The sequence below is a fragment of the Hippocampus bargibanti genome, linkage group LG16, assembly GCF_051943395.1.
Source record: "Hippocampus bargibanti isolate YZ-2025 linkage group LG16, ASM5194339v1, whole genome shotgun sequence".
NCBI classification, from domain to species: domain Eukaryota; kingdom Metazoa; phylum Chordata; class Actinopteri; order Syngnathiformes; family Syngnathidae; genus Hippocampus; species Hippocampus bargibanti.
This window is the reverse complement of record NC_142749.1, coordinates 12,168,339-12,182,798: the sequence shown is the minus strand read 5'-3', so window position 1 is coordinate 12,182,798 and position 14,460 is coordinate 12,168,339. Positions and strand designations below refer to the sequence as shown.

Here is a 14,460-nt window from a genome sequence, read left to right as displayed (position 1 = left end):
AAAACGCCTTACTATACATGGTCGTTTTTTTTTCAGTCAAAAACGCCTTACTATACATGATGGTTTTTTTCGGTCAAAAACGCCTTACTATACATAGTCGTTTTTTTCGGCTAAAAACGCCTTACTATCCATGGTCATTTTTTTCGGCTAAAAACGCCTTACTATACATGGTCGTTTTTCTTGGATAAAAACACCTTACTATACATGATGTTTTTTTTCAGCGCAAAAATGCCTTACTACACATGGTCGTTTTTTTTTTTTTTTTTTTCAGTCAAAAACGCCTTACTATACATGATGGTTTTTTCGGCTAAAAACACCCTACTATACATGCTCGTTTTTTTTGGCTAAAAACGCCTTACTATACATGGTGGGTTTTTTCGGTCAAAAACGCCTTACTATCCATGGTCGTTTTTTTCGGCTAAAAACGCCTTACTATACATGGTCGTTTTTTTTGGATAAAAACGCCTTACTACACATGGTTTTTTTTTCGGTCAAAAAAGCCTTACTATACACGGTCATTTTTTTCAGCGAAAAACGCCTAACTATATATGTTTTTTTTTCGGTCAAAATAGCCTTACTATACATGGTCGTTTTTTTCTGTCAAAAACGCCTTACAATACATGGTCGTTTTTTTCACCTAAAAACGCCTTACTATACATGGTCGGTTTTTTTTCGGCTAAAAACGCCTTACTATACATGCTGTTTTTTCGGCTAAAAACGCCTTACTATACATGGTGTTTTTTTCAGCTAAAAACGCCTTACTATACATGGTCGTTTTTTTCGGCCAAAAACGCCTTACTATACATGGTCGTTTTTCTTCGGCTAAAAACACCTTACTATACATGGTCGGTTTTTTTTTTTGCCTAAAAACGCCTTACAATACATGATGGTTTTTTTTTGGGCTAAAAACGCCTTACTATACATGGTGTTTTTTTCTGCTAAAAACGCCTTACTATACATGGTCGTTTTTTTTTTGCCTAAAAACGCCTTACAATACATGATGGTTTTTTTTTGGCTAAAAACGCCTTACTATACATGGTGTTTTTTTCGGCTAAAAACGCCTTACTATACATGGTGTTTTTCTTCGGTCAAAAACGCCTTACTATACATGATGTTTTTTTAGCCTAAAAACGCCTTACAATACATGGTCGTTTTTTTCGGCTAAGAACGCCTTACTATACATTGTGGGGTTTTTTTTCGGCTAAAAACGCCTTACTATACATGGCCGTTTTTTCCCGCCAAAAACGCATTATTATATATGGTCGGGGTTTTTTTCAGCTAAAAACGCCTTATTATACATGGTCGTTTTTTTTTCAGTCAAAAACGCCTTACTATACATGATGGTTTTTTTCAGCGCAAAAATGCCTTACTACACATGGTCGTTTTTTTGGGCTCAAAAACGCCTTACTATACATGGTGGTTTTTTTCGGCTAAAAACGCCTTACTATACATGCCGTTTTTTTTCAGTCAAAAATGCCTTAGTATACATGGTCGTTTTTTTTTTCAGCTAAAAATGCCAAGACCTGGTTTTGAACCCTATACCCTTGCACTGTTAAGCCAAGATACTAACCAGTTGGCTACAGTGGCGCTGCTCTTTCAGGCTGTATGTAAAAATCAAGAAAGCTCTTCACATCCAAACGTGTTAAAAAAAAAAACACAATTGTTTGACCTGGTGTCTGTGCAGATTATTTCCAAGATCAGGATTTGAACCCTGTACCTCCGCACTGATACCGCAATCTACTACTCACTTGACCAGAGTTCCACTTCTGTTCTGAGTTTGTACACACTCACCAAAAAAGCACTTCATATATAGCTTTAATGAATAAATGAATAAACAAACAAATAAATAAATAAATAAATAAATAAATAAGCTATTCTTGGTTGGGCGGCTAAAAATGCCTCACTATACATGGTCGTTTTTTTTTTTTTTTTTTTTTTTTTTTTGTCTAAATACGCCTTACTAAACATAGTCGGGGTTTTTTGGTCAAAAAAGCCTCCTACAGATGGTCCTATTTTTCACCTCAAAAATGCCTTACCTGGTCGTTTTATTCAGCCAAAAACGCCTTACTATTCATTGCCGTTTTTTTCAGTCAAAAACGCCTTACTATACATGGTCGTTTTTTTTCTCGGCTAAAAAGGGCCTTACTATACATGGTCGTTTTTTTCAGCTAAAAACGCCTTACTATACATGGTCGTTTTTTTCGGGCTAAAAACACGTTACTATACATGGTCATTGTTTTTCGGCTCAAAAACGCCTTACGATACATGGTCGTTTTTTTCAGCTAAAAACTCCATCGTTTTTTAGCTATAAACGCCTTACTATACATTGTTGTTGTTGTTGTTGTTTTCTTTTGGCTAACAACGCCTTACTCTATGGTTGTTGTTGTTGTTTCAGCCAAATACACCTTACTATAGATGGACTTTTTTTCGGTCAAAAAAGCCTCACTATATATGGTCATTTTTTTCGGTCGAAATGCCTTACTATATATGGTTGTTTTTTTTCAGCCAAAAACACCTTGTTCGTTATTTTCAGCTAAAAATGCCTTATTATATCTGGTTGTTTTTTTCAGGATAAAAAAGCCTTACTTTACATGTTTATTTTTTTTTCGCCAAAAAATGCCTTACTGTACATGGTCGGGGTTTTTTTGTTTGTTTGTTTTGTTTTGTTTGGGCGAAAAATGGCTTTGTATACATGGTCATTCTTTTCGGGCTAAAAACTTCTTACTATACATGGTCACACGAATAATTGTCAGAATCAGAAAACCTTTATTCGTCCCACAATGGGGAAATTTGCTTTTCTGTCCTATTAGATTTCGTTCCTATTTCCCAAACGATCTTCCCAATAATTCATTGTCAAACCAAGAATCCTCGTTCTTTTGATTTCTATTTGACATAATATAACCCAAGTGACCAAAAGCATATTGATTATTGTTAACAGTTTGCAGCGCCCTTGGATGTACTATTGTATTCGGTGAAAATATGTATTTTTAGGTGCAACATTCTCCGCAGTGATTCAGCAGCTACATGTTTTAAATGCTGGCGAGACTCCAAGGCCACAGTGACATGCTCATGTCTGTGTGTGTCCTGGTGCTTAAAAAGTCTTCACTGTTGTGCCACAATGAGATACAGAGACATCCATAGAGGGAACATTGCTTCCCTTTTCGCTTCACTGACCATGCAGAACTTGAGCACAGTGAAACCCTGCTTAGTGCCTGTGTGCGTGTGTCTGTGTGTGTTTACTCATATTGGTGTGTGTGTGCGTAACTGCGGACGTTTGTTTCTCCGCTGGGAGGCGGCGAAGTGTGAAGGCCTGGTCATTCACACCATGCCGGCTTGTGGAACGCATGCGGGCCAGCTGTTCGATTGGGCTACATTGGAAAATGGCAAAGAAAAATAAAAGCGGCACTGATGAATGTTTACTGTTTATGAATATTTTGAAAACGCTGAGGAGGTCACACCCCCCACCATGGAAAAAAAAATTACAGGCCATAGTCAAGTACGATAAAAATATCACGCTTCATTGTCATGATTTCGTACTGTCACTGGCGGCTAAAAGAAACAGGTGCTACTATCATTAGCCATAGAGGTAAAAGTACAGAACCCTCACATCCAATATTTTCTGTTTTGTGTTTGCCAAATGTCTTTTTTGTTCTTTTCTTGTTTTATTTTGTTTTTGTTTTTTGTAAAGCAACGTGAAGTGATACAGATCATTTTTACTCAATAATAAAAAGGCAAAATGATTACCATATTTTCTGGTGTATAAGGCGCACATAGACAATAAGTAAAATAATAAGTAAATAAATTATTATTATTATCATTCAGCTCCTGTATTTTGTTTTTCTACTTCTTTCTTTCCTTTCCTCTTCCTTTCATAACTTTGCTGCTGTGAAATGTAAATTTTTCCACTGCGAGACGAATAAAGGTACATTACATCCAATCCAAATAAATGAATAAATAAATAGACAAATAAGTAAAATAATAAGTAAATAAATGAGTAAATAAATAAATGAATAAATAAATAAATAAGTACATAAATGAGCACATAAATAAAGAAAGAAAGAAAGAAAGAAAGAAAGAAAGAAAGAAAGAAAGAAAGAAAGAAAGAAAGAAAGAAAGAAAGAAAGAAAGAAAGAAAAGAAAGAAAGAAAGAAAGAAAGAAAGAAAGAAAGAAAGAAAGAAAGAAAGGAAGAAACAAAGAAAGAAACAAAGACAGAAAGAAATAGACGAAAGAAGCAAAGAAATACATAAATAAACAAATAAAACTAATAAATAAATGATAAATAAATAAATAATAAATAAATAAATACACAAAGGTACCGTATTTTCCAGTGTATAAGGCGCACCCGAGTATAAGGAGCACCCCCAATGAATGGTGTATTTTCAAGATTTTTCCATATATAAGGCGCACCGGACTATAATGTATAAGTTCTCCAAGTATAATACATGTATATGAATATATAAAAGTTTTCTGAATATAAGGCAGAAAGAATTATATTATATAATAATAATAATACAGTAAAGTCTCGTTATATCGATATCGGATATATCGATAGTCCCGGTTATATCGATGCTATTTCTATGCAGGCGCGGAGAAAATTACATGCAAACAGGGTCGGATATATCGATAGTCCCGGTTATATCGATATTTTTTCGGACTCCCTTGAATATCGATATAACGAGACTTTACTGTAATAATAATAATAATAATAATAATAATAATTTTCTAAGCGCCTTTCAAAACTCTCAATGACACTTTACAGTCAAGGGATTTTTTCTGCGGGTGAGCAGTGGCAGTAGCCAGCTGGGTTACGCATGTTGTGGCGAGACCTGTTGTGGCTGAACATGACTTCCCATATCATCTTTTGAAGAAAATCAAGGCTTTTGAGTGCGCCTTATATATACAGTAAAGTCTCGTTATATCGATATTCAAGGGAGTCCGAAAAATATCGATATAACCGGGACTATCGATATATCCGACCCTGTTTGCATGTAATTCTCTCCGTCCGTGCATAGAAATAGTATCGATATAACCGGGACTATTGATATATCCGATATCGATATAACGAGACTTTACTGTATATATATATACACTGGAAAATACGGTATTTACTGGTGCGCCTTATACACGGGAAAATAGGGTATTTAGTGTTTTTCTCCTGGTTTCTGCATTGGCCCTGTGGTCGCTTGATGTTGTAAAATCCATCCGTGCATTTTGGTGGAGCGCTTGTTTGAGGCGTGATCAACGATGAGTGGTTTCATAGCTTCATCATAAAGATCCTTGTGTGGATCCTCAATCTTTTTCACTCACACCTCTCCAGACACCCTTGTCGATTTTTGGATTCCCTGTGTGATGATTTATTTAGTGTACCTTTTGCGACTGCCAGTCTGGTTTGCATTTCGAGGACTCTTGTGACTCTATGGCTGGTTCTTGAATTATTCAGCTCCCCTTCTTTTATTTTTTGGTGACTCCCTGTCATTGTCTTTTCACCTTCATTTTGCTGGATGAATCTCTCCTTCTCTGTCTGTCTATCTCTCTCTCTCTCTGTTCCTCTCTTTCCCCGTCTGTCTCTCACTCTCTCTCCCTCTGTCTGTCTCTCTCCCTGTCTCTCTTTCTCTCCTTCTCTCTGTCTCTCTGTTTCTCCCTCATCTCCCTCTTTCTGTCTGTCTGTCTTTCTCTCTCGGTTTCCCTCTCTCCCCGTTTCTCATTCCCTCTGTCTGTCTGTCTCACTCTTTCTCCCTCTTTCCCCCTCTGTTCATCTATCTCTCTCGCTCTCCGTGTATCTCCCTCGCTCTTCCTCCCTCTGTTTGTCTGTCTGTCTGTCTCTGTCTCACCCTCTCTCTCCATCTATCTGTCTGTCTCTCTCTCTCCCTCTCTCTGTCTGTCTCTCCCTCTCTCTCCTCTCTCTCACGCTCCCGCTCTTCCTCCCTCTCTATCTGTATTTCCATCTGTCTCTCTCGCTGTCTGTCTGTCTCACTCTCACTCCCTGTCTCTTCCTCTCCTTCTCCCTCCCTTCCTCTCTGTCTGTCTCTCTACTCCATCCCTCCCTCCCGCCCTCTCTCACCTGTCTCAAGACAGGAGAGAGTACTCTCTGTCTGTCTCTCTCCCTCTCTCTGTCTCTCTCGGCAGAAAATCCCTTCCACCCTTGTTGCAGTGTTTGCTCTTTCTCTTTACTGACAATCGCGTCCCCCCTGTCTGTCCTCAGATCCCAACGCTCTGGGTCATCATGGCACGGACCACGCTTTGATCGGAGGAGTGGTGGCCGTGGTGGTCTTCGTCACCTTGTGTTTAATCATTGTTTTGGGAAGATACCTGGCCAGGCATAAAGGTAAAATCACTGTGGACCCTGCCATCCATCTCTCAAAGCTCACACAGTCCTCGACCTGTCCCATTAGATATTCTCGGTGCTCCGCCGTTTCCCCCTTGTGGCTGGTGAATGACATATAGCGACCACTGTGAAGGACAAAGAATAAAATAAGACGATGAATAGCGACATCCCTGAAGACATGTGAAAGTGTAAACAAAAAATAAATACACATCTCCAACGGATGACATACTCATACTGTACATCACTAGCATAAATAGATACAAGACAACAATTTTGATTAATATAGCGCTTTAACAACAGCTGAAATTGTAACAAAGCACTTAACATGGACAGCTATCATACAGGAACTAAAGCAGTCACAAAGATAGTAGAAAGCACCAGGGAGTGAAACAGATTAGCAACGTCCAGATTTTCTTCCGATGTGACACTAGAAAATGAACAATGATTGAGCTAAAATACATACATACATGATTTTTTTTTCTGTTTGCCCCCACAGGAACATATTTGACAAACGAGGCCAAAGGGGCGGACGACGCACCCGACGCCGACACGGCTATCATCAACGCTGAGGGCAACCACGCGCATGCCGAAGAAAAGAAGGAATACTTTATCTAGACTGTGGAGGGCGCTCCCCTTGGTCGTCCCTCCCTCTTGTGTGTCCCCCCCCCCCCCCCCCCCCCCCAACCCACCTCTTCGTCTCCAACCTACAAATTGAGGCAACGCACAGACAAAGAGGATCCCACTGTGTTGGTCCACCTTTTTTTTGGCTTCATCTTTAACCCCCAGTCGTTCGGCGGCCATTTTGTGCAGGCATCGCTGCTGGAGTTCACTTGTGTTTTTGGGCCCTTAAACCTTGGAAATCTGTATATCCACCATGACTGCTTCTTCCAACACCCTTCTTACACCTAAACACACAGCCACGAGCACTCACACATACATCACACATCAACACGGTGCCTAAAAATACAGACGCCATTGAACTCGTGTCAATGCCTTCATGTATCAGTCAGTAGCAATGTAAATGCTTTTGTAGATGGTCACCCGGATGAACCGTCATCCCATCGCTAAGCTCACAGCATTGTCTTTTTGATAATTCTTTCCTTTTTTTTTAATAATGATCTGTGCTGTTTCGCGCCTTACGCATATCTACCATACTCAATATATTAGACGACCCTTTCCCCGCCCCCACCTTCTTGAAATAGACTTGTAATTACAATGTCGAGCCGTGTAAGATAAGAAGAAAGCTTTTGTGTGGTGCTCGTGTAGCAAGGTTGCTCGGTGTGTAGTTTGTAGTGGGGCTGTAGTGTGCTACTGTTTAGAGTTGAGAGTACACACCAAAAATTTGCTAGATGACACGTTTCATCCACTGAGAAAAATTAGGACTGATTTTTTTTTTTCTCAAAATCTGCTATACCAATCTACTTTTTGTGTATATTCCTGAACTTGACGGCCTCTTTCTGTTTTTCACTATGATGGCTTTAGGTCGGCTGGCTGTATAAATTGTATTTAAGTTAGTAAAGTCACGTATGTCATAATGAAAAGAAGAAGAAGAAAATCCGGAGAAATATAAAATTAGAGTATGGGTTGAAAAGAGTGCATTAGTTACAATATGTACAGGGATTATGTGATTGATGCGTTTTATTTCTGTAAATTCTGTTTTGATGTGCACTTAAATGAGCAGGTGGAGTTGTATTGTTTTTTTTAATGGATCACACAGTTTAACTTTGAAAAGGGAGGTACGAAAAGTTTAAAGATGTTCTTTAAATGGAAAATGTTCACATTTGGACTGAAAAAAAAATCGAAATCGCAGTTTGTTGCTTTACATTAAAAAAACTCACTTCTCGCGAGCCTCTCTCATTTGTTCATATATCTCACAGTTAGTAAAAAGATCGCCATTTCACCACAAAATCAGGCAGTGGACATACATTAAATAAAAACTGATGGTCAAAGCACAAAGTGGAGGAGACGGCCCGTTGTATTTCAAACTCATGCTCCTTTATTCAAATCGACAGTGAAAATCTTGGTTTCCAAATTGTGGTAACACAGGAAGAAAAAAAAAGATTGAATATTTTTTTCTTTTCATGGTTTTAAACTCCCTGCTGTGTACTGTGTCTGCTAAAACGTGTTTGATTGTGAAAATTGCTCTTGAATTCCAGCTCTCTTGTAATCTTTTTTGTATATTCGTTCATTGGTCATTGCGCACATTTAGCTAATTTTGACATTTTTGTTTTGGCACAAAGCATGTAAATAATGTGTGGGGAAACTAAAGTTGGTAAAAAAACAAACAAAATTGGCAAGTTTTTGTGGCCTCTTTTTCCTATTTAAATTATTTGAAGAGGTATGTAAACCAACGAGAAGGATTTGACGTAACTTTTATGAAGGCTGGTCATTTGATCACATTTCCTTGATTAACAATGTGGAAAATGTTTTTGTTTTCATTTGATGATCTATTTGAATGTTCGGAAGTCTCATTTTCAATGTCATTTGCATATTTTGCAGTGTGAGGGCGTAACTTGCCCTCACTCCCCAATAGCAGACAATATTTGCTCTAGTAAGTCAAGGCACAGCACCAGACATGTCTCAAAAATATTTCTTCACGACACAATCAACAAATGAATCAAAAATCTACAAATATTCAACTCAATGAATCAGTTATTTCCATATACGGGTGAGGAACCAATTAACTCATTCACTGCCAGACATGCAAAAATGTGTCCAACTCCAGTGCCAGGGTTTTTGTCATTTTCACTCCAGGACCCACAGAATATTGGGTTTTAGGACTACATAAACATCGAATACAGTATTAGAATCCTAAGACTCTCTGCTTTCATCAGAAAAAAAGAATTAATTCCTAAATTATATGGGTTTGGAGTTATATGAGCTTGAAATGAGGGTGGATGTCCAAAATACAATGCAATACGTCCATACATATTTGTTTATGTAGCGCTTTGACAACAGCTGAAGCTGGAAAAAATGTGCTAACATGGAAAAAAAATGGAAATGCTGCCCTCTTGTAGAAAAGACAAAGCATTGCCAGAGGTCTGACCAGAGCTTTATCGGCACCCAAGCATGAATAAAGGACAAAATGAAACCTGAACAAATTCAAAAATGGCGCTCTTGTCATATTTTCAATTCCCAAATAAATTTATGAATGGCAGTGAATGTGTTAATATAACCATTGATTGAAATTGTAAAAAAAATAAATAAATGAATAACGGAAAACGTGCACATTTTTGTCAGCCGGCAAGCTCCCAGCTGACTTAGTCACAGCATCTATTGTGTGAAAGCCATTGAGCAAGCAGTATATTAATCGAACAAGATGGAGTCAATTGTTACCAAGGGCAATGGAACAGTTGGCCCAGCTGTCTCTTATTTGGTGACCAATTTCCAGCATTATGCAAATATGGTCAGTAAGTAATGTCTTTGTCACTGAATGAACTCAAACACTGCTTCAGCGTCTCCTTGAGTGGAACATAACACTCACGTTTCTCAGTAACGTGGGCAGATGTTTGTGTTTGATTAGTCTGTAGCGACAAGGCGAAACATCATCATTCTGCTGTGAATTTTAGATTTCACCCGCAACTGGAGTGAGGTTATTTGGTATCGAAAATGGATGGATTAAAACATGTTCTAACAACTTGTCAATCATAAAATACGACGGTTGTGAAACTTTGAGATACATTAAAACATGAACCATTGCAAAACTCTACGAGTCTGTATTTGGAAAAGAAACCTTTGAGATCTTGTGAATTTTGAGATTTGTTCCTAAAAACATTACACATCGAGCTACATAGCTACTTTGCTAATTTTTATTCGCTATATCAATTTCCATGTTTTTTTTTTGCGGATATAGCTAAAACGGGGTCACGTGACACATCAAAGTGTCCCGCTTTCATTGCCTTTGCTGCAGTTACAACTTACATAGTTTTAATTAATAGGCCTTTTTGCACCACTGCAGCATGCGGATATCTGGCTAGCTCTTCCAACACGATAAAAATACATCTTCCCTGGATATCACAGTGTTACGAATACCTTCTAAAATTCCCAAGTGAGCCGCAGATGAAGTAGATGAGCCCTATGTGTGTCTGCCAGCCATGAGAAACCTCGGTTAAGAGCTAGCTAGCTAGCTATCGAGGTGTTTAGCACACAAGCTAGCTGAAGGCTAGAATTTTCAGCCAGACTCATCAACCAATGTTATAGTCGACAAAATATGAGGTTGCTGTGCTATTCTCCTGATTACAAGACAGTGTATCATCATTTTTAAGCTCTTTATACAGTCTAGTTAGAAAATACCGTGGCTTTTGAATGTTGGCGAATAAAAAGGAAGATTTTTGTGTCAGTGATGGATACATAGCCACAAATGTCACTTCTTCACTGCCTTTCTGTTTATTCATCGACATAATACCACTTACACGTGCGTAGCCATTTGTTGTGTGTAATGTTTTGGAGCCGGCCAGGATGAAGTGAGTCACAATTTAGGAAAACATTCAATAAATCTGCTTTTATCTTTGCCTTCCGTCACCTAAATTTGATTTAAAAGCGGCGAGTGTTGCTTTGAAATGTTGACGCGGCGTTCCTATCGTGCACTTACAGGCTGTATAGACGACGTATGTTGTGTATGTTTGTAGTAGTTGTGTGTGTGTGTGCGTGCGTGCGTGCGTGCGCGTGCGCGTGTGTGTGTGTGTGCGTGTGTGTGTGTGTGTGTGTGTGTGTGTGTGTGTGTGTGTGTGTGTGTGTGTGTGTGTGTGTGTGTGTGTGTGTGTGTGTGTGTGTGTGTGTGTGTGTGTGTGAGTGTGTGCGCGTGCGTGCGTGTTTGATTTCACATTATCTTGTATTACAAACATGGAACGTTTTACATCACAAATGGTCGAAATGGATTAATTTTGTTTTGAAAATGCAGATTTAAAACGAAGAAGATACCAAGTGAAAACATCAATCAAAAATGTGAACTTTATAGTATAATTGCCGAAATCAGTTTTAATTTACTGTCACAAAAAGTCTGTCACAAAACACTTTTTCTTGATTTTTTGAGGTTTTCTTTCATCTAGGTCTTGCTAATCCACAATAGTTGAATTTTTCGTTTGTTTGTTTGTTTCTTGTTTCCAAAAACTTTCAAAAATACATTGGGCAGTTAAGCTATTAGGCTAACAAGAAATGAATGTGCCCTCAATTTATTTACTTTTATAGTTATTTTGTGCTATTGTCACATTTAAATGAGCATTTCTGAGAAGGCTACGATGAGCTTTTTATAGCCCATCCCTCCCACTCCAAAAACTCGCCTCGAGTTTTAAACAGGCTGACTCACCCTGAATGATGACTTCAAGTGCAATTATAACACATCTGGGATCAATTAAGGAAGTTTTAACCCTTTTAGCCTCTCGTTATTTCCAATGCGTCATTTTCATGAGTCATCGCTGGCCTTGTATTGACCCGGGCAGCAACATGATGTTATTGGAGTCACGCCATCATGTCATTCAAGGTCAAAGCAAACATTACGGTTTATTTTACTTTACTTTTTTTTCAAAAATATCATAGTCATATGCAAGTCTGGCACATGGATGCGCATAAGACTCAAAATTCATGTATTCAGACCTTCAAATCCAAATCGCAAGGCCATCTTAGACAGTATTCATTGTTGTATTGACTTTAATTTTATCGGACTGAAAAAGTGCAACAGTGGAAAGCTGGAAGTTTGTCATTCATTGACAACTACCATCACAAAGGTAAATAAAACGACTTTACAGTTTATTTATTTAATTACATTCCAATAGCATTTATTATACATAAAATAAGGTATATTTTGTGTAGTTTTGAGGGTTATTTAGTAGAAAATTATGTTTTATGGGGACCTAGGAACGGATTATTCTCATTTTTAATGGTTTCTTATGGGAAATAAATGTTTGGCAGATGGACTTTTTGCCTAACAGACACTTTCTGGGAACCAATTAAGTTTGTAAGCTGAGGTATCACTGCACTTTATTAGTTTTTGTTTTACATCTCGGGAATACATTGCTATCATTTATTTCTTTTCTTTGTTATTTTACCAAATCCATATTGATCACCTCAAATTGATCAGAAAAATAATCACCCTCAATGTCAAAACAGTGAAAGGAAGGCCTGAAATAAATAAGATGTCACAATGTGTCAACTTGTCAACTCACCCCTTTGGGTTGCCTTTTTGTTGCAGCCAATTATGCAGGGGGTGAAGGGAAATGTTGATTGGTGTTGATTGATCAGTTAGGCTTGGGAATTAAACACACACACACACAAACTGAAGCTGCTAGCCAAGGAAGTACATGACAACGCTAAATAGGCTCAGACAGATAAAGTCCAGATCCAACGATAACGAAATCAGTCACATAATCGGTCATCGGAGCAACGACAAAGCCAAGGTGTTAGCGTGTATTCATTGCCAAAAGGCTTTTCAAATTAAGACGATGAAGCGTTTTGCATGCCTCGCTGCTAAGCTTTGAGAGCGAAACAATGAAGTGCGTGTGCAAACACAACTCATTAAGTGGCACTCCCAGCATGCAGCTGGCTTCAAACTGCCCATGCTGTCAAGTGTTCCAGCTGGGAGAGATGAAGGCTTGGACGCTCGCTATGCTAATATGGTCCACTCATGTATGGTGACGGTTTGGCTGTTTTTTTTTCATACTAATGCCGGGTTGCTGGAAACGGCTGACTTGGAGCTTACCGGGACCAATTACGGTGGAACACATAGCATGTTTGACAAAAAAATGAATTAAAAAAGATCAAAATCGTGAGACAAATTTAACCGATCAATTCGAAAATCCAACTAAATCAAAATATCATTCACATGTCCCATTGCTAATTTTAACTCATTCACTGCAAGATGTGCAAAAATGTGCCCACTCAAGTGCCAGGGTTTTTGTCATCGTCACTCAAATTCCAGGACCCACAGAATATTGAGTTTTAGGACAACATAAACATTCAATGCAGCATAAAAAACCTTACAGTCTCATCTTTAATCAGAAAAAAAGTAATTTCTAAATACTGTATATGGGTCTGGAGTTATATGAGCTTGAAATGAGGGCGGCTGTACAAAAGAATAATGCTGCCCCCTCATGGAAGGGAAAAATCATTCCCAGAAGTCTAACCAATGCTCTCTTCTTTCATCAGAAAAAAAAAGTTAATTCCTAAATTATAGAGGTCTGGAGTTATATGAGCTTGAAATGAGGGTGACTGTGCAAAATACAATGCAATACATACATATTGGTTTATATAGCGCTTCAACAACAGCTGAAGCTGGAGCAAAGCACTAACATGACAGAAAGGGAAATGCTGCCTCCTTGTGGAAGGGAAAACAACATTGCCACAGGGCTGGCCAGCGCTTTATGGGCACCCCAGCAAGAAAAACCAAAACCCGAACAAATTCTGGAATGGCAGTTAATCAGTTAATGATTTTTTTTAACCAAAACACTTTTTTCATAACAAGATAATCTTTCTAGGTTGTCAAATTCCAACTTGCTATTCTCTCCTTCATGCAGCGTTAGTCAAAAACCCCTCTTAGGAGGTACACAACCTCAGATTCACCCCTAAACTCATCTTCCCCTCCTTCTCTGCGGTATCCTCAGTTGTTTATCTTTCCAGACTTTGACCACCGAGATGTGAGTCTACTTTGAAGTGTGTCGTATTGTGCTGACCACATGAGGCCAATGCACAAACACGCACACACACAAACACGGGCAAGCACACACAAAGACCTGTTAGCGGTGCTTTCAATGTGTCATCTGAACACTCTTTGATGTCAACAAGCGTCACTTTGAAGGAATATTCTCCACACGATCCTGGGGGGAATATAGGGGGGGGGAGCACAGAAAGATTCCCCACGCTTAAACTTTTGTAAAGTTTGGATTGCTAAGATATTTTTTAGGAGGCTCTGTCAAAGCATGTCGAGCAAATAAATATAGATTATACATGACACTGTTTTTATAGGCGACAAAATGTTATGGAATACATGCTTGATCGACTGTGAAACATAGTATATAATAATTACGGAATTAACTCATTCACTACCATTCACAAATTTATTGGGGAAAAAAATATGACATAGAGTGCTGGTCAGACCTCTGGTAATGTTTTTCCCTTCCGCAAAGGGGGAGCATTTCCCTTT

General features: G+C 38.5%; 2 protein-coding genes across 6 annotated transcripts in view; one reads left to right on the top strand and one right to left on the bottom strand.

The window, feature by feature from the left end:
• LOC148886493 (cell adhesion molecule 2-like) overlaps nt 1-10,938 on the top strand; it is a 193,836-nt gene extending 182,898 nt beyond the window's left edge. For 2 of the 5 annotated variants that reach the window (XM_089016655.1, XM_089016656.1), the window contains exons 9-10: nt 6,204-6,326; nt 6,823-10,934. In XM_089016655.1, the coding sequence (XP_088872781.1) occupies nt 6,204-6,326; nt 6,823-6,941 (242 nt within the window). In that variant the 3' untranslated portion in view covers nt 6,942-10,934. Of the gene's footprint in view, nt 1-6,203; nt 6,327-6,822 lie in introns of all 5 variants that reach the window. The other 3 variants (XM_089016654.1, XM_089016653.1, XM_089016652.1) reach the window with 3 other exon arrangements.
• The window catches only part of ltn1 (listerin E3 ubiquitin protein ligase 1), a 45,381-nt gene continuing 37,250 nt past the window's right edge, over nt 6,330-14,460 (bottom strand). Inside the window, exon 33 of the mRNA XM_089016651.1 lies at nt 6,330-6,451. The gene's annotated coding sequence lies outside the window, so the exon portion shown is untranslated. The remainder of the gene's footprint in view (nt 6,452-14,460) is intronic.